This window comes from Channa argus, chromosome 1 (assembly GCF_033026475.1).
Source record: "Channa argus isolate prfri chromosome 1, Channa argus male v1.0, whole genome shotgun sequence".
Taxonomy (NCBI): domain Eukaryota; kingdom Metazoa; phylum Chordata; class Actinopteri; order Anabantiformes; family Channidae; genus Channa; species Channa argus.
Genome location: NC_090197.1, coordinates 47,361,559 through 47,383,378, shown reverse-complemented (window position 1 = coordinate 47,383,378; position 21,820 = coordinate 47,361,559). Strand labels below are relative to the sequence as shown.

At 42.1% G+C, this 21,820-nt stretch overlaps 1 protein-coding gene across 6 annotated transcripts in view; it reads left to right on the top strand.

The window, feature by feature from the left end:
* zswim8 (zinc finger, SWIM-type containing 8) overlaps positions 1–17,956 on the top strand; it is a 38,662-nt gene extending 20,706 nt beyond the window's left edge. Inside the window, exons 10-29 of one of the 6 annotated variants that reach the window (XM_067527872.1) lie at positions 1,677–1,852; positions 2,014–2,792; positions 2,904–3,328; positions 4,332–4,463; positions 4,682–4,861; positions 5,065–5,248; positions 5,505–5,612; positions 6,504–6,628; positions 6,847–7,165; positions 7,414–7,569; positions 10,314–10,536; positions 10,810–11,099; positions 11,249–11,472; positions 12,328–12,390; positions 12,943–13,440; positions 13,840–14,017; positions 14,143–14,316; positions 14,415–14,534; positions 14,970–15,148; positions 17,032–17,956. In XM_067527872.1, coding sequence (XP_067383973.1) covers positions 1,677–1,852; positions 2,014–2,792; positions 2,904–3,328; positions 4,332–4,463; positions 4,682–4,861; positions 5,065–5,248; positions 5,505–5,612; positions 6,504–6,628; positions 6,847–7,165; positions 7,414–7,569; positions 10,314–10,536; positions 10,810–11,099; positions 11,249–11,472; positions 12,328–12,390; positions 12,943–13,440; positions 13,840–14,017; positions 14,143–14,316; positions 14,415–14,534; positions 14,970–15,148; positions 17,032–17,235 — 4,737 coding nt within the window. In that variant the 3' untranslated portion in view covers positions 17,236–17,956. Of the gene's footprint in view, positions 1–1,676; positions 1,853–2,013; positions 3,329–4,331; positions 4,464–4,681; positions 4,862–5,064; positions 5,249–5,504; positions 5,613–6,503; positions 6,629–6,846; positions 7,166–7,413; positions 7,570–10,313; positions 10,537–10,809; positions 11,100–11,248; positions 11,473–12,327; positions 12,391–12,942; positions 13,441–13,839; positions 14,018–14,142; positions 14,317–14,414; positions 14,535–14,969; positions 15,199–17,031 lie in introns of all 6 variants that reach the window. The other 5 variants (XM_067527848.1, XM_067527840.1, XM_067527882.1 and 2 more) reach the window with 5 other exon arrangements.
* Positions 17,957–21,820: the final 3,864 nt, after the last annotated feature.

The following is a 21,820-nucleotide window of genomic DNA, read 5'->3' as shown; positions in this document are numbered from 1 at the left end:
CGGACCTCTGTGTAGTACAGCACATCACCGTGTGCAGACTCCAGTTCAGACAGGAATTGTTGGAACTGCCTGTGTTTAAGTCCCTTTGCTCTGATGAATTTTATGCATGACACCACAACCTTCATGACAGAATCCCACTTCAACACTTTGCAGCACAGTGCTTGATGGTAATTCATCAGCAAGCACTGTGCTGCAAAGGCTACAAGTCGGCTACAAGTCCACTGCCTTTGCAGTGCAGCGGTGAGACCCCGTTCTTCCATCTCCTGGTTCATGCTTCTTATTGGACCCCGAGATGCGCCCACCATACTAGGAGCCCCGTCAGTCGTGATGCTGGCAAGCTTTGAGCAGTCCAGGTCCAACTCTTTCATGGTTTGGCATACTTTGCCGAAAATATCCTCCCCCGTTGTAGTCCCTTTGAGACTTTGGAGGGCTGCCAGCTCCTCGCACATCTCAAAGTTTGCACTAACTCCACGAATAAAAATGAGCAGCTGCGCTGTGTTTTTCGTCTTCTGCTGGAGCTGGGCATATACATTACCCCCAATATCTTCAATGTGTCTGGTGATTGTACTCGCCGACAGACTCACGGCATTAAAGACTTCTTTCTTCTCAGGACACATTTCTTTCGCGACAGCATTCAAACATTTCTTGACATACTCTCCATCAGTGAAAAGTTTACCGCTGCTTGCTATCAGTTGAGCAACCAGAATGTTGGCCTGAACGGATGACTGGTTCAGCTGAGCTTGGCGAACAAATGTATTCTTCTGAACTAACAGTCCACTTTTTAGCTTTGAGAGTTTGTCTGCTCACATTTGGCCTTGCAAGTTATCATACTTGTCTTTGTGACAGGTTTCATAGTTTCGCAGATTGTATTCTTGGAATACCGCCACCACCTCTTGATGGTATACCCTGCATTCTGAATCATTTTTGCTCTTGCCTAACCTTTTCGCCATTATTCCGTTGTATTTAATGATTCTCCACTACAAGTCAATTTGAGTAAACCCTTAAATACTTAAGTCAAGTTAGAATACTAAGTACATGTTCCGAAATGTATGTCACTAAGAATGTGATGCGTCTGGGCATCGATCTGACTGAGTTACTGAGAAACACAAAGTGTTTTCACTGCTTTTGAAGTAGAAGCTTTTGAAAACGTGATTGAACAAGTCTAGTCCAGATTTGTTTAAACATGTGCCTCATAGAGGTTTTTGTAGAAATCTTAAATTTTCATGCTTTATTACGTGTTACTCAGGAGAGATCTGCTTCAAAAAATCTGACTTCTGACTATTTACTTAAAAACCCTTTAGTTAGTAACAGTCGAAAAGTAAATGTTGGCAGCTGATATTTAACTTTGAGAAATGAGAAAATATTTATCAACAGATTTCACATTTGTGCTATAAACTGAAAACAAGCTTTCAATGTTGAGAAATATATCAAAGAAAAGGGTCAAATAATTAATAGAAACAAATAAGTGACAAAGATCTGTGTTACCTATTGATCTGGCCCAAATCAGAGCTCATTATAAACTTGAGTATGGATAACTGGATGATTTATGTTCCCCACCCCTAAAATGTGAACCTTTTAATATTGAAAGTTTGGGTACTTATTCTGCTGTTTACTGCATGCTACCCTCAATGTCTCACACACTCACCTCTTACTAAGTCATCTACCTTTGTGTTCAGATCATTAGCTGGTGGTACAGTGTTCGGACATCAGCTTCCCACAGCAGTGCCAGTGGTCACACAGGGCGCAGCAATGGCCAGTCGGAGGTGGCGGCTCATGCCTGTGCCAGCATGTGTGATGAGATGGTGGTGCTCTGGAGGCTGGCAGTGCTTGACCCCACCATGAGCCCATGCAGGTCAGACCACTGACAAAAAACATGTACTGTCACAGTATTTGGTAATGAAGTATAATAAATCCCATGGGAACTTTACATATGATTGCATTTCACAACGCATTTAAGATAGTTGTAAATACAAATTGGGTAGTACAGTAAGGACTGTGTATCCTCTTTTTCAGGCGTCTGGAACTGGCAGGCCAGCTGAAGCAGTGGCATCTGAAAGTTATAGAGATAGTGAAACGCGGACAACATCGCAAGTCCCTGGATAAATTGTTTCAGGGCTTCAAACCTGCTGTGGAGTCCTGCTTCTTCAACTGGGAGGTGGCCTACCCGCTCGATGGCATTACCTACTGCAGTGCTGACAAGAAGAGTGCTACATTCTGCTGGTCCCGGGCAGTACAGCACCAAAGAGGAGTCAAAGCTGCTGCAGGAATGGCTGGGGAATCACCTGAACCAGGGGGAGGAGGGAGAGCTGAAGGTGGAGCTGGGGGAGATTATAAAGGAAAAGGAAATGGTCACTCTCTGCAACAGGAGGTGGCAGTGCGACCCAAGGAGACCATTCTGACTAAAAGAAAGGGTCTGACAATCAGTGGTGGGGGGGGGATGCTGGTCCGTGTGGGGGGGAGTGTCTCCCTGTCCCTTGAAGATGGAGGAGGTAAGTGCATGTACAAAGGGCCAGGCTCTTCCTCTGGAGGAAAGCTGAAGCTGACACAGGGAAGTGGGAAAGGGGCATCTGTAGGAGGTCCAGGAGGAAGTGGAGGGTTAGGAAGTGGTAAACATGCCAGTGCTAAGCGGCGGACGAGCAGTGAGGACAGCTCCCTGGAGCCAGACCTGGCTGAGCTTAGCTTGGATGATGGCTGCAGTCTGGCTTTGGGGGCTGAGGCCAGCAACACTTTTGAGTTTCTTCCCCCACCACCAGAGATGCTGCCCTCCCCAAGTCCACTACTCCGAGACTCACGTAAGTACAGTGGCAGTGGAGGGAGCAAAATGTTTGAAACAAAGCGTGTCAATCATTCCTCGGCTGCACTTCCTGTATCAGAACCTGTTCCGCCTTGCTTCCCTCCCAAAGAGAGGGTGCTGGTTCTTATGGACATGCCATGCACTCCAGAGAAAATGGAAGCGGAGTTAGAGGGTGATTCTAGCCAGAAGAGAGATGGAGATGTAGACTCACCTGGCAGCAACCAACCTTCCACCTCCGCCCCTACAGCAAGATCAGGTGCCACTCAGACATGTGGCAAACCACTGCGGGGCGATAGAGAGGTGTTGTCTTCTGGAGCAGCAGTTGCGGCTGGACCACCTAACCAAGGAGCAGAGGCAGCAGTTGGATCTGCAGGAGAAGGAGGAGAAGCTGTGGGCGAGGATGACTATCAGGCATACTACCTGAGTGCTCCCTCAGAGGAGGGAGCAGACAGACAGCTGACTGACAACCACCAGGAGGAGGAGCCAGATGTCTTTGCAGGGATCAAACCGCTGGAGCAGGAAGGGCGCATGGAGGTAAAGAGAGGAGAAAATATTGTTGCATTGTTCACAGCTAGGGATGTCATGAGTCGAATAAATCAAACTCATACTTAAACTTTGCATTTGAATGAAATTATATGTAGGGTACTGTGTCCTGTCAGCTGACTCTATTAGTTCACATTATCCATTATGCAGACATTTTTCCATGTTTCCACACTAGGACTGTGCCATATTGTAATGACAAAAATGTGTGATATATGCAAATACACATGGACAATCATGTGTTACCATAAATGCCATTTCTTGGGTATCTCGCATGAGCCTACCAACAGAACAAGCATCTGCATAATACATAATGCATCTGTATTACTAACATTCATTACTGGTACAATCCAGACTGATATAGAATATAGGACATCTGATCTTCTTGCTTACATGTCCAAGCATTCTTTGGTACAATTAACAAGTGAGGCCTGCAGTCACTGCAGTGATTGAAACTTGGTCCAAAACACTGGCAATGTGAATGTGCCAGTTTGGATTTAGAGTGCTTTCATTTTGTCAAGTGTTTTAAATAATTGAGTTCAATGCAATGAATTGAATTGTTTACAATTTCTTTACAACGAAGGTCAGGTGTAAAAATGTTACTTTAGGTAATAGAAAGGATTGACAAAATTTACAATACAAAAATGTTCCAAAAATAAACAGAATATGGGACTTAAAGCTCCAATATGAGACTTGAAATGAATTCACCCAGTGTTTTTCAATGCTTTGTCAAAGCCTGTAGTATCTAATAGATGTATCACATCGGCATGATAAGCACAGGATTTGACCCTCTCTCATTGCCTCAACGATCTTTAGAAGGACATTTGTCTGCACTGCTACTAATGCTCTGCTGTGAGCTTGTTTTCATGGGAGGCATTGATACCACCTCTCCATATTAAGACAAAATATGAACCATATCTCTACTAAACAATATTGGGGCAAAAAGTAACTTAAGATTGGACTGTTTTGGAACAAAATACTGTTGCTGTGTGTGCAGGTGCTATTTGCATGTGCTGAGGCTCTCTACGCTCATGGCTACAGTAATGAGGCGTGTCGGCTGGCCGTGGAGTTGGCCAAAGACCTCTTAGCCAACCCTCCAGACCTGAAAGTGGAGCAGCCCCAGACAAAGGTAGCTCAGGAGTCAAATGTTCGATGCGTTCTCCTGTATCCCCTGACTTTTTTGTTTTTCTGTTGCGCAGTCTGAATTAGCTTTTTACACCCTAAATTACCATTGTTTTTGCACTAATGTGTAAAGAGTATAAACTTAAGAAGGAACGGGTATTAATCTTCTTTTCAATAAAATATAGTCTAACATCCTGATGTTATTTACATGGTTCCTGAATTTAGGGTAAGAAGAGCAAGGTATCAACGAGCCGTCAGACACAGGTAGCCACTAACACGCTGTCAAAAGCTGCATTCCTCCTTACTGTCCTCAGTGAACGACTGGAGCTCCACAACCTAGCCTTCAGCACTGGCATGTTTTCCCTGGAACTTCAGAGACCACCAGCATCTACCAAAGCTCTGGAGGTGTCTCACTCTCACACAAACATACATGCACAATTTGTATGCACAGGTACTTGAAAAATCATATAAGGTGAAATGCAGGGAAATGTCATTTTAGGATTTTCTCCTTTTCCTTGTATAAACTCCATAGTGTCTAAGTAATAAGCATACATATTTTTAGAATGTGGAGAACATCTACAGAAACTGACTGTGTGTGGACTGACTAGGTGAAGCTTGCATACCAGGAGTCAGAGGTGGTGGCTCTGTTGAAGAAGATTCCCCTGGGCTTGGTGGAGATGTCAACTATCAGAGAGAGAGCTGAGCAGCTCAGAGATGGAAACTTCTGTGACTACAGGCCCGTGCTTCCTCTCATGTTAGCCAGCTTCATCTTTGATGTGCTGTGTACCCCAGGTAAACACCAATATTTTTTTGATCGCCATGTTTAAGTAAAGATTTTTTGTTGTCTAGTAATACGTTTTGAAATCAGTACTTTTCTTTATGGATATTGAGGACAGTAGTTGCCACTTTTTGCCATTTTTCGGAGTATACTGGCTGACAACTCAGAATGACTCTTATTTTAGGATTTAATGCTGGTGCCACTGATCTAATTTGAGATTTAAATGGGAACGTCAAGAATTAACATCCCTTTCCCTTTTTCTCAATATTGTTTGTGCAGTTGTGTCCCCAACAGGTTCTCGTCCACCAAGTCGCAACCGTAACAATGAGATGCCTGGTGACGAAGAGCTGGGCTTTGAGGCTGCTGTTGCTGCACTTGGTAAATATCTGTCCTTCATTTTCTCCTGGATTAAATTCTCCCTTTATCGATTTCAGTTGATGACCATTTATGTGCGTTTTTAGTTATGAAGGTTTTGCGTTGTACATGGTTCTACTTAAACAAATGAGTTTTAAATTATTATATTTAAATTAGGCATGTTTTTAATCTTTAAAAGTATGGCAAAACTATATATTCTAGATGACTGTGTTAATGGGTTGAAAAACTGGATGGCTGATTTTATTTAATTTCTAATTTAATAATTATTAAAAAGATGCAGAAAAGCCTTTGGTTTCTCAAAGAGTTGACTCATTTATGTTTTTGTTTTTTTCATTTAATTAAGATCTGTGGTCTCATCTTAGTAGCTGCTTCTGATCTCTTTACACTGGCTCCCAGTGATATTCGGAATTCAATTTAAGATTCTTGTCGTTACTTTTAGAGTTCTGGTCAGACACCTGTGTACATTAGAGATCTACTGTAACCTTCTGTCACTAAGTTCCTCTGTTCAGGCTTTGTTGGCTGATCCTTTGTCCAGAGTCAATATAAAGGAGACTATGAAATTCTCTTTCGTGGACTTAATAGCTGAACCTGGTAGACATTTTTAAAAAGCATCTAAAGACATGTCTATTTGAACTTGCCTTTGAATAGTGATAGTCTCTATTGATATCCAGTTCCTGTTGTGTTTTTTTGTTTGTATTTTATTTTTTTAAATTATGATACACTTAGTGAAGTCTGATCTAAAATTTTGCTTTTAAAATAAAATGTACTTACTTACTCACTCCGTTTCTTCATCCCTCTTCTCCCCCCTTTTGTCACCTCCCTTGTCTCTGTCTGTGCTGTCTCTCCTCCTTGATATAATGCTTCTCATTGGCTCTACCCACTGTGTTACTGCAGGTATGAAGACCACCGTCAGTGAGGCTGAGCATCCTTTGCTCTGTGAAGGAACTAGACGGGTGAAGGGTGACCTGGCTCTGGCTCTCATGATCACCTATAAAGATGACCAGAGCAAGCTCAAGAAGGTACCCATCTCTTCTTCAATCATTAGATAAGAAAATGGCAACTTTTTCTTTTTTCCTTTAGTGAGACTGAAGGAGCTACTTGGGTGAGTTTCCAGATATGTATAGTAGTTTTGGAACAGATGTTTCTCCTTCTCTGACAGACTTTCTATATTGTTTTCATTAGTCTCTCTTCCAACCTGTGTTATTTCTATCCTATGTTTACCTTCTCCCATCTCAAGATACTGGATAAGTTGTTGGACAGAGAGAGTCAGACCCACAAGCCCCAGACTCTCAGCTCTTTTTACTCCAGCAAGCCAGCAGGTGGCAGCCAGCGCAGCCCATCCAAACACACTGCCACCAGCCACAGTGGGATTAGCGGGGCCACAGGGGGTGTCTCCAAACATGCCCCCTCATCTTCATCTGTGACTACAGTGGCAGGCTCTTCATCCACTACTTCCCCTGCTGTCGCACTGACTGGTGAATTGGTGGCTCATCAGACTGAACTGAACCCAGTGCAGAACAGTACAGAGGAGAATACTGCTGACACCAGAGAGCATGGTAAGAACCCCCCTCCCCCGCGACCCCCATCTCTGTGCTATGTTTTGTATGTTGTAAAGCATGTACAGCAGTTACCTGCTTTAAAATAGCTGTTATTAATGTATAGTGAATATGTAATGGAAAAAGATTCCCTAAGATGCATGTTTACTCTTTGAAACCATAGAGTCAGTTACGAGATCACTGTTTTGTAATGGTGTAATATTTGACCCAGATTTTTATACCTTTTCTGTCCTGTCACTGTCTGCTAGTGTCAGATGGCCCTTCTTCATCAACTGACCAGCAGAATGAAGCTGCTCCATATAAGCTGGAGGCCACAGTGCCCAGTCGGCTAGCGCTGGGGGCACGCTGTGGGTACAGCCAACGCTGCTGGGGCTCACCTGTTCGGCAGAAGAAAAAGCACACCGGTACACATTTTAGCAATACATTTATGTTTTTATTGATCTGTAAATTCATTAGAACCAGTACTTACCCTTGTTCAGGGAATCTATTTGAGTTTAAAATCAAAAGATGGCTGTGAGATGAAAATACAGAATTCCAGCTTTCATTTCATGGTGTTTCAACCCAGATTTACCCAGATCAGATGTTTTAACACCTTTGGTATAAGATGACCCAAATATTAAATGACCAAAGCTTTAAGAACAGATGGTTAAGTTTAAGGTAAACCAGAACAAAATAACTTAATATTTTGTTGCAAATCATTTGTTTGCAGTGACTATATTAAGCCTGTGACTAAGTGGCATCACCAAATTATATGTTTTCTGTTTTGATTTACTTTTCCAAGCTTCTACTGCAGCCTTTTGTTGTTTTGTGGGCTTTCCACTTTTAATTTTCGCTTTAGCTGCTAAAATACTTGTTCTGTTGGGCTGAGTATTTTAACAGACAAAACATTTGTGTGCACCTCTGTATTCATTCTGCTGTTACCATTATGAGTTATCATCATCAACAAAGGTCAGTAAACCTGTTCCAGAAGCAGCCATGCAGCACCAGCCATGCAGCACAAGCCATGACACCACCTCCATCCTAATTTACAGATTAATTTATAGTTTGGATTATGACCAAATTCTTTTATTCTCCACACTTTGACCTTCCCCTCCTTGGTAAAATTGTATGTTTGTTCTCATCATTCCATAAAATTTTTTCTGGAAAATCTTTAGCTAATTTCTGTACATCTCTACAAATTCCATTTCCTGTCCATCCAAAGACCAAGGGAATGCAGAAAATGTCAAGCAACCTTTACTGCTAATGAGAGCTTTGTATATTGTGATTATGGCCTCTGCATTTCTGCTCTCTTTTCAAATAGTGGATTGTCATACATTCACTCTACTTCATTTGATTTTGTAGGTGAAGTCACTGACTGTTGTTTTTGGGTTTTTCTTCGCAGCTCTAACACTGCTTCCATGATTACCGGTTTTCTTTTGCTAATGGGTCCTGTGTATATTGGCCAGTAAACCAGTGATTACCTTTCTTGTCAAGACAAATTGTCTTGGCTATGACCAGTGTTAGTACAACATCTCCTATTTTTTTGTTTGTTTGTTTTGTTTACCTTCTTTTCTCCGATTCAAAATTTCTTGATTTATGTTTTTTAACAAAAAGTACAGTATTCACAGATAAAAGCCAAGGCTAACACAAAGAGTAGTCATTTAGTGGCATGTATTGAATAATCGATCTCATAGGACACACATTACCCAGTTGATCCTTTATTCCTTATATCCTTTATTAAGGATAACGTGGGACAAATGATAAAAAATTCTTACATTATGTTCTATGTTGTTAAATAGATCCAGGTTTGAATCGCTTCAAATAAAAGCAGAAATTCTCATATCATTGGATTTAAAATTTCCCTTGTAATTCTTTTAAAAGGAAATGTAAACTCACATTATCAAGCAGGCAATGACGATTTTTTTTTAATTGTATATAGGGTAATATATACAGATTAGCCACAACAATACTGCTGGTGGTTTTAATAATGTTATTTCTAAACTGGAAACTCCACTAGAATTACTACTTCAGATTTTTACTTAAGTACAAATACTAACCAGATTAACTACTACATTTTACTCAACGTACAAAACATATGTATTTTTAAGTAAGTTGATAATGGTAATTATGGCAAAACATGTAAAGTAAGTAATAAAGAGTCAAATATCACTTTTAGTAAAAGCAGAGCATACAGCATCTTGCAAAAGTATTCAAACCCCTTGAACGTTTTACATTTCGTCACATTATAACCACAAATGTAAATTAATTGTATTGTGATTTTATGTGATGGACAACACAAAGTGGCAAATGAATGTGAAGTGAGTTGATGGGATGGAGCCAAATACAGGGCAATCTGAGAAGAAACCGTGATAGAATCTGCAAAACACTTAAGAATGGGGAGGAGTTTCACCTTGCAGCAAGACAATGACCCTACAGCAAGAGCTACAATGGAATGGCATAGAGCAAAGCATATTCCTGTTTTAGAATGACCCAAAGCCCAGACATAAATCCAATTGAGAATCTGTGGCAAGACTTGAAAATTGCTGTTCAGATGCTGTTCTTTCAAATCAGAATAGAGCTTGAGCTATTTTTAAAGAAGAATAGGCAAAAACTTCACTCTTTAGATGTACAAAGCTGGAAGAGACATACCCCAAAAGACATGCAGCTGTCATTGCAGCAAAAGGTGGTTCTACAAAGGTATCGACTGGGGGGCTGAATACAAATGTACGCCACACTTTTCAGATATTAATTTGTAAAACATTTTGAAAACCATTTATCAGTTGCCTTTTGCTTCACAATTATGTACCACTTTGTTTTGGTCTATCACAATAAAATACATTACCGTTTGTGGTTGTATTGTGACAAAATGTGGAAAATTTCAAGGGGTATGAATAACTTTGCAAGGCACTGAATTTTAAGCATGTGATGTGCTGATAGGTGGTTAACCTATAATGGCATAATTTATTAGTTCATATTTTTATAAAAAAAAAATATAAAATAGTTTTATATTAAAACCACAAATTGGTATTAATGTTGTGGCTAATTGATGTATTTAGTATTTCTGAAATGGTACATAGAGGTCGTAGCCAAAAATATGATGAAACAATGTAATGAAACAACCACGTCAGAAGTCAAACTTGTAACAGTGAAGTTTTATCTGATGTGACAGGCATGGCAAGTATTGACAGCAGTGCCCCTGAGACCACATCAGACAGTTCCCCCACCCTCAGCCGGAGACCCCTGCGGGGTGGTTGGGCAGCCACATCGTGGGGGCGGGGCCAGGACAGTGACAGCATCAGCAGTTCTTCATCTGATTCACTGGGCTCCTCCTCCTCCAGTGGCTCTCGCAGGGCTGGGGGAGGGGCCAGAGCAAAGAGCACTGACACCAGCAGGTAAACGCACACTCCTCAAGTCACCAATAAATAAAAAAAAATTTGAAAAAAGAATTGCTCGATCACTAAGATGGCCACTTATATTAATGCATGACATTTTAAAAATGTATTCAAAAAAAGGTTGACAACAGTTCAACAGTTATCAGCTGGATGGAATGGATCTGCTGGATGGAACTCAGTTTAATTTGATTTGTAAAATAGGTTTTAACTTACAGGTGAGCATTTACTATCCTAACGTGGCAGATTAACAAATCTCACATATCCCTGTTTCAGGTACAAGGGACGGCGACCAGAGTGCCACGCCCCTCATGTGCCCAACCAGCCATCAGAGGCAGCAGCCCATTTTTACTTTGAGCTGGCCAAGACAGTGCTGATCAAAGCTGGAGGGAACTCCTCCACCTCCATTTTCACCCAGCCCTCAGCCAGTGGGGGCCACCAGGGGCCCCACAGAAACCTACACTTGTGTGCCTTTGAGATTGGCTTGTATGCTCTTGGCCTCCACAACTTTGTCTCACCCAACTGGCTGTCTAGGACCTACTCCTCCCATGTGTCTTGGATCACGGGTGAGCAGGAGTGTATGTGGGAAAGAAGAAAACCAAGAATACTCACATTTTCTAATTGTGTGTGTTGTGGGGGGGGGTTGTTTGTTTTGGCTTTCCTGCCATCACCTCTTCACCTACCTACTTAACTTTATTGTCCCTCCATCTTTCAGGCCAGGCCATGGAGATAGGCAGCGCTGCCCTTAACATTTTGGTGGAGTGTTGGGATGGTCATCTTACCCCCCCAGAGGTGGCGTCCCTGGCAGACCGAGCGTCACGGGCTCGGGACCCCAACATGGTTCGGGCAGCAGCAGAGCTGGCCCTGAGTTGCTTGCCTCATGCTCATGCCCTTAATCCCAATGAAATCCAGAGAGCCCTGGTGCAGTGCAAAGAGCAGGTACTGTTGGTACTTTGGATTTTTTTACAGCTAACTGATCAAGCAGACTGTTGTTAACTGGATTACAGCTGTGTTTGTTAGTACTCTGTAGAAATGTCTTAATACTGGAATTTCTAACTTCATTAAATACATTAAATTATATTAATAATATCTCAATTCTGACATCGATCCATCAATCCATCCATTATCTTATACACTTATCGTGTTCAAGGTTGCAGGGGGGCTGGAGCGTATCCCAGCTGTCATTGGTTGAGTAACAAACAGGAGAGGTCACCAGTCTATAATAGGGACAACACAGACAGATAACCATTCACACCTACTGGCAATTTAGAGTCACTAATTAACCTAACATGCATGTTGTTGGAGTGTGGGAGGAAGTTGGGGTCCCTGGAGTAATCCCTCATAGTGCGCAGAGAGAACACGAAAACTCCATACAGAAAGGCCTGCACCGGCTGGGGATTCAATGTGGGGACTTTCTAGTTGTGACGCCACAGTACTAACCACTCCAGCACCATACTGCCCAAAAAAAAAAACAATATTCAGGGGGAAAACAACAAAGTCGATGGCCTAAATGATTTAAATTTTATTAAATGATTAAAATAACAAGGCTGTGCACAGCCCTGATTTTTAGCCACTTTTGAGCTCGCCTCATAGTTTCTTTGTGCACCTTGTAAAAAAAGCTGTGATTGTGTTGTGTTGCAGGTCAATTCTCTATAGCTTGTCTCTACTTTTATTTTAATACTTTTTATTTCCTTTAAATCAGTTGTTTTAAAAATAACAATTATCTCTGTAATTTTCTAATCTCAGATATTAAGTAAAGTTAATATTAGAATACTGACATGGTTTTCTAAGTAGGGGCCAGGCTCCCCTTGGAGACATCCAGGCGGTGCCAGGCAGCCCTCTGCAAATTGGAAGAAGGTGCTAAAAATGTTTTATTTGTAGGTGCTTTTGCAGTGAAAAGTTTGCGATGCATTAAGCTCAACAGCATCTAAGTTAATTTACTTCTGACCATAGTCAGTATATTTTCCTATTAACTGAAACGTGGCTGTGTCAGCTTCAGCAGACTTCTAAATTTGCACAGCTACATAAAGTAACTTTTTCTGAGAAATATTGGTGACTAACTTGTAGGAAAGTAGTTACAGTCTGGTCAAAAAGTCAAGCTGTTGACTAAAAGGGAAGGAGAAAGTACAGCTGGTACCAATGCATTGATACTGTAAAAATTAGTATGAAACCCTATTCTTATTTGGGAATAAAAATTAGAAAATTGCTAAGAATTCAGTGTGTATCTCTGACAGGTACTTGTATCTGAGGGTCAGGAAATAGTATATATCTGGTACTTGGTGGAGATGTTTAGCTTTCAGAAACCTGCTGATAAAGACACTAGTGAAGAAGACTACATAGGATTTACTGCAGTAAATAAATGATCCATAGTGATCTCCTCTTCACTCATTATACATTCTCTCCCTTCAGGACAATATGATGCTGGAGAAGGCCTGCATGGCAGTAGAGGAAGCAGCCAAGGGTGGAGGTGTGTACCCTGAGGTTCTGTTTGAGGTGGCTCACCAGTGGTACTGGTTGTATGAGCAGTCAGTGGGTGGTGGCTCAGGTCAGCAGCGGGAGACCTCTGGCCGTTGTGGAGCCAACGGAGGTTCAGGCAGGAGGCCCCCAGAGTCTAGCTGTGGTGTTCTTGAAAGTGGAGCCAACATGGAGACTCCAGGGGTGGCAGCAGTGACAGCCTCAGTCACTGCAGCAGCCGTTGTACCTGTCATCTCTGTGGGCTCCACCATTTATCAGTCCCACGCCATACCTGGGCAGGCCATGGCTCACCCTCACAGCCAGGGCCTCCACCCCTACACCACCATTCAGGCCCACCTCCCCACCGTCTGCACCCCCCAGTACTTGGGACACCCTTTGCAGCATGTTCCCCGACCCACTGTCTTTCCAGTGTCTGGTGCTGCATATCCACAGGTCAGAACTCTGCTTTATACTAACACCATTTTTGTTTTTGTGGAATTTTATTTTTATATAGAAGTAGCTAAGCGACTTTCTCACTGATACATCTTCAGTTGTCTAGTCTGACCAACAGTCAGTCAATTGAGACCCAAGCTGATTCAATTTAGTATAATATAACAGAAATCCTCACACGAAAGAAACTGTATCCACAGAACGTCCAACTATGACAGTTTAATAATGTTTTTGTCAGTAAAAGAAAAAGGTCAGAGTCAGTGGGCGACGTGGACGTACACTCCACTGATGAATCTTTATATCTGTTAGTTTGTGCTACACAAATATTCTCACACTTTATTTAAACATATTTTTATGAGTGCAGCTCACTCAATCTGTGAGTGTGTGTGTGTGTGTCCTCAGGGAATGCACCCAGCTTTTATTGGAGCCCAGTACCCTTTCTCAGTGGCTGCTGGCCCACAGCCACCTATGGCAGCCACAGCTGTGACTTTTCCTGGTGTTCCTGTACCATCCATGACTCAGATCACCGTCCATCCTTACCATACAGAGACTGGTTTGCCCCTCAGCACAACTGTAGCAGGTCAGGACTGTGTGATAGTGTCTGTTGTCTGTGACTAAACACACCAAATTTTAATGTTCTAGTACCATGGCATAGGTTAATGTGCATTAGTCTAAACAGTAGGCTGTGCTTGTCATTCTTTACAGTTGGCAGCGTCCACTCGGGCCCCACAATCCAGGCCATACAGGGAGCAACTCTGCCCTCCCTGTCCTCCCAACCTGGCTCATTAGTCAACACTCCTTTCCCAGCAGAGGATGAGCAGCACAGCCAACCAATCAGTCAGCAGGGCTTGCACTATCTGCATTCTGCCTACAGAGTTGGTGAGGAGTCTGACCTTGTATTAGATTTTCCTTTAACCCCTGTGCAGATAGTTCAGCAGCTTAACTAAACAAATGTGATCTTTGTTGTTTCTCTGAAGGGATGTTGGCATTGGAAATGCTAGGCAGGAGGGCTCACAATGACCATCCCAACAACTTCTCCAGGAGCCCACCTTACACTGAGGATGTCAAATGGCTGCTGGGACTGGCTGCAAGGCTAGGTGAGCCTGCACATACATACATACATCGATTATGGAATTTGGAACCACCTGGTACATAACTGAGTATGGCTGATCTGGCTAACTTGATGAGAGTACATAATAGGGTGAGTAAGTAACATTTTAATGGTGGAGGCTGACAATACACAGCAGGATTCCTTGAATCTATTTAAATCAGAGGAAGTCACCTTCACCAAACTAATGACAATGAAGCAAAGCCCACATACAGTACACATAGAGAACTTTTCTGTAATTTTCTTTTCCACCCCACTGAAGCAAAACTAAAGTTGGTTGTTCTTTGTATTGACACACTTAAGAATTTTTCTTAAATCTCAATTTAAATCTGAACTGGCAAATAGAAAGTACACCCTCTTTTATGTAGTCACATATCACATCATGTTCCTCCTCCTTCTTCTTTTTGCCTGTCCATCCTATCAGGAGTCAATTATGTGTATCAGTTCTGTGTTGGAGCAGCAAAAGGTGTCCTCAGTCCATTCGTCCTGCAGGAGATCATCATGGAGGCTCTGCAGAGGCTGAACCCTGCACACATCCACGCTCACCTTCGAACACCTGCTTTCCACCAGCTAGTCCAGCGCTGCCAACAGGCCTACCTGCAGGTACCACAGAGCTCAACCCATGCTGCAGCTCGACCTGCATTCACACTGGGGTAGATGGACAATTATTAGTAAAACTATAATTCCAGCTTCCCAGGAGTTGAGTCATGTGTGGTTGGCCTGAATAGGTGTTCTGTCACACTCAGGTTTTTCACATGACGTCTTTGCATTACACACTTTTTCTGACCCACCAGAACTACTCTGCACAGATGTCTTACTTTAGAGCTGTGAGTAGTCAGAATTTTGTGCATATTGACATTTTGGTGGCCGTCTGGCCCACAGTAACAGTATGGGATTGTACAGTATCCAGTCAGCAGAACCACAGGTCACTCAACATACTCTAAAACATGCTAAGAAGTGCTAAACTGTATACAAAAGCACATCTAAGCAAGTGGGTCTGTTTTAAATGTCAACCCTGGCTTTTTCTGGTTTTCCTCCCGCAGTCCAAGGACATGCATGTTAGGTTACTGACTCTAATTTGCCTGTAGGTGTGAATGTGAGTGTGAATGGTTGTCTGTCTGTGTATGTCTCTCTGTGCTGGCCCTGAGATAGACTGGAAGCCTGTCTATCGTGGGTGGGGTGGACTGAATTCTAGTGGTGACTGTGGAGCAGGAAGGTAGAGCGGTCATCCACCAATCCCCCAGTTGCTGGTTTGATCCCCGGCTCCTCTGGTCACATGTCGAAGTGTCCTTGAGCAAGACACTGAACCCCAACTTAGTTGCTCCCGGTGAGTGTTGGTCAGCTGCATAGCAGCTCCCCCATCGGTGTGTGAGTGTTTTTGTGATTGTGAGTGCGAATGGGTGAATGAGAAAGAGTCTAATACGCTTTGAGTGCCAATAGGTAGAAAAGCGCTATATATAAGTGCAGACCATTTACCATCTTCCTACATGACCTTTTTTAATAATAGTTAATAATTCTGCAAATAAAGGATTTAATGCTAAATGATCCAAATACATCTTGCTTAAACTATTTTGCACTTTTTATATATTGTTGTATTGTTGTATATTTTTTTACTGGACGCACCAACAGGTGCAAAGATGCCTGCAGGTAGCATCTGTCTTTTGGGTGGTTATTCAAAGCCTGCTTCACTGTCAAATTTTACCATTTGCAAGATTTTCCGCCACGTGGTCAAACTTTAAATTTTGGTAGAATCACTTTTTGGAGACCTGCTATGCTTTGTTCTTCAATTTACGCAGTTTTTTTTATCGTCATATTCCTGTGTTGACTCTAACCCTGACATTTGCCCAATCACAGCTAGGAAAGTTTGCAGCATCCTCAAAACCCTTAACAGGATAAGCAATTGGATAAAGAAATCAGAATGTGTGACATGAGGCCTTTTGAAAGACTTTTGTCAGGAGTTTGGCTGCAGGATTTTGAACCACCTCTAGGGGATTCATGGAGGTCTTGCCAAAGCAAGTGAAGTGGGAATTACATTAGTAAAGACAGGGTTATGTAAAAGCAGAAATAATTCTTGTCATAATTTGATCAATTTCCATCAAAGCCACATTAGAATGGCTAATGGGGGCATTGTTACTCAACTGGTAGAACCTGTAACAAAGCAAGCAATTTACATGCTGGTTTATTCCTAAAGTCTAGTTCATGTACATGCTTATTTCATGGAGGGCAGGAACAGAATTTGTGTGACACATTCAGAAGCCCCCTGTTTAATCTCATTAGGATTTATTGAGTCAAATTTATATTTGCTCTGTTTCAAGATATTTATAATAACCTCCATTACCCATACCAACACCCATAGTTTGCACCTTGAATGAATGGGCGAATACATCTTTATTGACTTTATTGTCTGATGTCTAATGTTTAATGTCTGTTGTCAATGTAAATGTTTGGCTGCTTTAAGACTCATACTGTCCTCTCTTTCTCTGCAGTACATCCACCACCGGCTCATCCACCTGACGCCTGCTGACTATGATGACTTTGTCAACATCATCCGCAGTGCTCGAGGTGCTTTCTGCTTGACGCCCGTGGGTATGATGCAATTTAATGATGTGCTACAGAACCTGAAGAGAGGCAAGCAGACCAAGGAGCTTTGGCAGCGCATCTCCCTAGAGATGGCAACTTTTTCCCCCTGAGCAGTAGCCTGCGGGAGGGCGGCTGGGCCCAGCTTGAGGAGTCCCATCCAGCACTCACTCTGCCTCCAGCATTGCTACTGCCACTACACTGGGCCAGCCGCATTCACGCTGTTTGGTTCTGTTAGGGATCCGGCTACTTGCTGTGTGGATTGTGAAACACAACACACCGGCAGTACGATCAGCTCCCGTAACCATGCCCGACAGAGACTTCCATTTTTTTATGTGTTCGTCCAGGCAGAGCTTCTAGGAGAAGCCAGGTCACCTCCTTCCTCTCCTACCTTTTAGACTGACTCCTCATTCTTGTTTTATCATGGCTCCTGTTTGTGTAACTGTGGAATTAAAGTGTACTCCTTTTCTGCATCTAACTCGTCTCTTCCATTTCCCCTAACTGAAGACATTGACGGGGATCTCTGACCTTCCATCCTCCCTTCATTTCCAGTGTTTCTTAGTTTTATTTTGAATAAAACCACTAAGTGAGAGTTATTCATGCTGCAGCATTCCTGCCCTCAGTGGTAGGTGCTGGGCAGCCTCGTTCAGCAAAAGCTCTGAATTTTTGAAATTTGGGAGAAGAAATAGATTTGCAATGAGAGAAGTTAAAGGAATAACATTATCAGTACAGGTGAGGATTTTTCACCATTTTGTTTATGCTTTTTTGATACTTTGTATAGAATATGACATGTATGCAGATCAGAATGGGACGGAAATAAAAGTGTTGAAGGTGCTGTTATTGTGACAAAACACAGCTCCAGACTGAAACCAGAGTCCATATAAGCGCTGCTGGGCCAGGTACAGCTAAAAAGTCCTCTTCCACCTTACTCAATGTCAGAATAGCTGGATCAGTCTTTTGTTATGTCTTGTGAGTAGAGCTGGGTATCATTTTACATGTTTGATATCTATTTTTTCTGAGCCTCTAAAGGTGACTCATGAATCATTTCCACCACAGGAGCTTTTCCAGGGACCAGGAACATAGTTCCTTTTACCCACGTTTCGACCAGAGGAACATATTTTGTTCCAGGGCCAAACTTCTACCCTCAAAGTATCTGGTAAGGGAGTAGTGCTTTCTGTGGGTACGGGAACTATTGGAAAAGGGCATGCAGCACCCAGTATCACTGAGTGGGGATTTACTGCACAAAGTTTATTTGTAACTGCATTGGTTTTACATACATAAAATACAGTGACGGGAAAAACTCAACAACCATTGTGCTTTTGATACGTCAGCTGGCAGCAACTGGCTTAATCTTCATGAGGCTTTTGACCTGCTGTGGAATTGCAAGTCACAATGCAGACAAGGGACCTTTACCCCAGGCATAGTTCCTGAAGAAGAAAAGTACCAGAACCTTGAAAAGCATTTCTGGATCTCAGAACATTTTCTTATGGCTGTGGAACACATTTTTTGTGTCCTTGTGTCCATTTGGAGGCTCTGCAGTGCAGTGCTGTGCTCTTTATTGGACACAGTAGAGCAAACCAGACATTACAGGTGGTACATTAGCTATACTGATCAGTCTTCACTCTTCTTGTAAAACCAAAACATGCTGCAATGCTTACCTTACCGGTTATGTTTTTAGGTCATTACTCTGGTGCAACAAATACTAGATACTAGTTAAATACTAGTTTAATGGCCCTTGGTTTAGATGCGGCCAAGAGCCCCTCCATTTTGTCCCAACTGCTAACATTGACACTCTTCTGACAATCTCAGATGAGGGTATTCCTCTATAGCTTTATAGCTTGTGATTATGGTTTGGTTTTACAAGTGAGAAAAGATGGTTACTTTGGCAAATGTTTATTTTAAATGGTGAGCATGTAGGACAATCACACTAAGGAGAAGCCAGTGGCTGTGTTGTTGTTTGGACATCTTCAAAGCTCACATTTCAAAACTGTAAATGTGTAATTATATATTCACTGCATCTGCATCAATTCGGAGGCTCTTTGAGATCTCAAGTGTCCCAGAATTCACTTTGTACAGAGCAGTCACTGCAGCTACAGTGACTGCTCTGTAGAACGTATTACAGGGGACAGGGCAGCTCACTAGTCTTAACACCTTCAGAGACCATGACTTTGAAACACATTAGCTCTGGAATAAGACACTGGTGTGGTAGGGGAAACCCCTGCTTCACTGAGTTGTATGAGGAGTCCAAACGCTCATCGACACCTGTCAGAAATCACACAGGAGAGTGTTTAGTCAGCAAGGTTAGCTAATAGACCATGGTGCTGTTACTTTAAGACATGTTGATGTTCCATCTGTCTAGGCAGCTGCTATGGCTCTGGACCTCCCAGGTGAAGGTGACTTAGCAGAAAATGTACTGCGATATTTTTGTACTCCTCAAAGTGTAGCTTGATGGAAAAGTTCTATATGTGCTGACTGCAAAATGTTCTAATTTAGAGTGAAAAGGAAAAAAAAGATAAAAGCAATACTAAAAGTGTAGAGTTTTACTTAATAAAGCTAATTCAAAACACTAACCTGCTGTGATGTGTGGGCTTCAGTAGGAGGTCTAAATTTGTTTTCCACAGAGGTCAAGAAGTCAAACCACATTCTGGTCCTGAGGCTGTCTGCAGGCATGCTCAAAGCAGTGACCACAAGAGGGAGCAGCAGGATCACTTAGCATATCACCAGGCCGTCTTCACATCACACTGGTCACTTCAAATGTTTTCCATATTTCCGTATGTCTAAGAACGGGAGCAACTTGGGATTCAGTGTCTTGCCCAAGGATACTTCAACATGTAGCCGGGACTGGGGATCAAACCACTGACCCTGTGGTCTGTGGAATACTGCAATACCAACTGAGCTACATCCGCCCCTAATTTTCACTTTTCTGACAGTTTCAAATTAAAAAGTGATGTAACAGTGTAAAAGTAGAATTCATGGCAGAGACATTGTATTGAATTGCATTAGATTGTACAGGTAATCCTAATAAAGTGGCCATTGAGTGTATGTAATAGTTAAAAATCAAGCTATTAATGATACTTAAGGTATAATTAATAGTAGTTCAAATATTTCAGTCCAAAATTGGGAACTTTATTCAGACTTTGTTGAAGCTATGGATGTCCTATGTTTCAGCGGACAAGAACTGATAAAACTGAATGTCAAGATGAAAGAAATTATAAATTCTGCCACCTCCATTCTTGAAGCCTCTGAAAAGCCTGTAAATAGAATTATTCCTCCAATCAGAGTCAGTGCTGTGGCGAAGCATACATTAAGAATGCTTAAAGCATTTGCAGCCAAGATGAGAATTTTCTGCACTCCCCAACCACGCAGCAGGAAAGGGGGGCCGTCGGCACCGAGGAAGTAGAGATGTAGAAGCAATTTGAGAACAAAGATGAGAAACCAGACACATCCAAGGAATTTCCACCAAACATTTCGTATCTATTAATTAAACACTTTAACATGGCTCATATTATATAAAGTAAGTGGAAAAACTTGCTGATTAGTCAAAAATACGGGTTTTAAGAAAATGTTTAATAATGTGTTGAAGAAGAACATGAATTCACTAGCTTACTGTGTCTAGGGGCAACCAATTGTTCATTGAACTGATGTCTTCCTGAGTGTTTTCCATTTATTTATTGTTTAGAGAATTCCTTTCGATTTGCAGAGGAACACACACAGGATAGATCTTACCCAAATAAAAAAACACCTGTGTGTGTGTAGAGTTCAGCCTATTTCACTTGGCTGACTGTATACTGTAGGTTTAGGCCTCCCGAACAATCCATTTAGTTTTACAGTGAAATCCCTTAACTCATCACAGAGCAAGTGTGTCAGTTATGATTAGGTTGTTATTATGCCATTACAGCTAGGGAATGGGTTAGAATGTATTGGTAAATGACAGTGTAAATGTACTTAGCTTCATATCTCTAGCAACCTTGGCTTTTTGATTAGGTCATCATGTAGCTTAGATTTAATGGAAATCTGTCTCATGTTGTATCGGGTCACCTGATCTAATTTCTTGTTTTTTATTTAGCAAATTATCTGAGGTGTTCCGCTACTTGAGTATGTGGGGTTGTGTGAATTGTGTGTAGTGTTTTGACAGAATGATCCCTGGTACACACAAACGACCAGTCTGTGATTGGGGTTGAAGCTCATAAACAAGTGGGATAAAAACCCGCTCAAAATGCAAGTGACATGTGAGCTGGTTTGGGAAGTCAGCAATGGAGGGAAAGAATAGAAGTGGAAGAGGATCATGCGTCATAGGTGGTGGATGAGGCAGAAAGCAAATAGAAGAAATTAGAACAATCAGAGATCGTGTTTTGGTCTCATTCTCAGCTTCCACAATCAGGACATTCAGAAAGCTACACTTGGAATTAACAGTACAGTAAAAGTACACAGTAGGATGTCTAATTAAACATAAAATGTCTTCAAGTCGAAAACTTTGATGTCCAGTGGATAGTGAGTGTAACGAGTTCAAGTTCCCTGTTTTACAACCAAGTGCGTTTGAGGACCTAAGAATGTTCTCCCTCTGCTCCCTCTCTTTACATTAGATAACACTGTCTGTCCAACTAAGTCAGACATGTAGATGGACTTTAACATTACCAATAACATTTCTATCAGTTTCAACACGTCATGTCAACAACTACAGTACCTGTCACCTCCAAG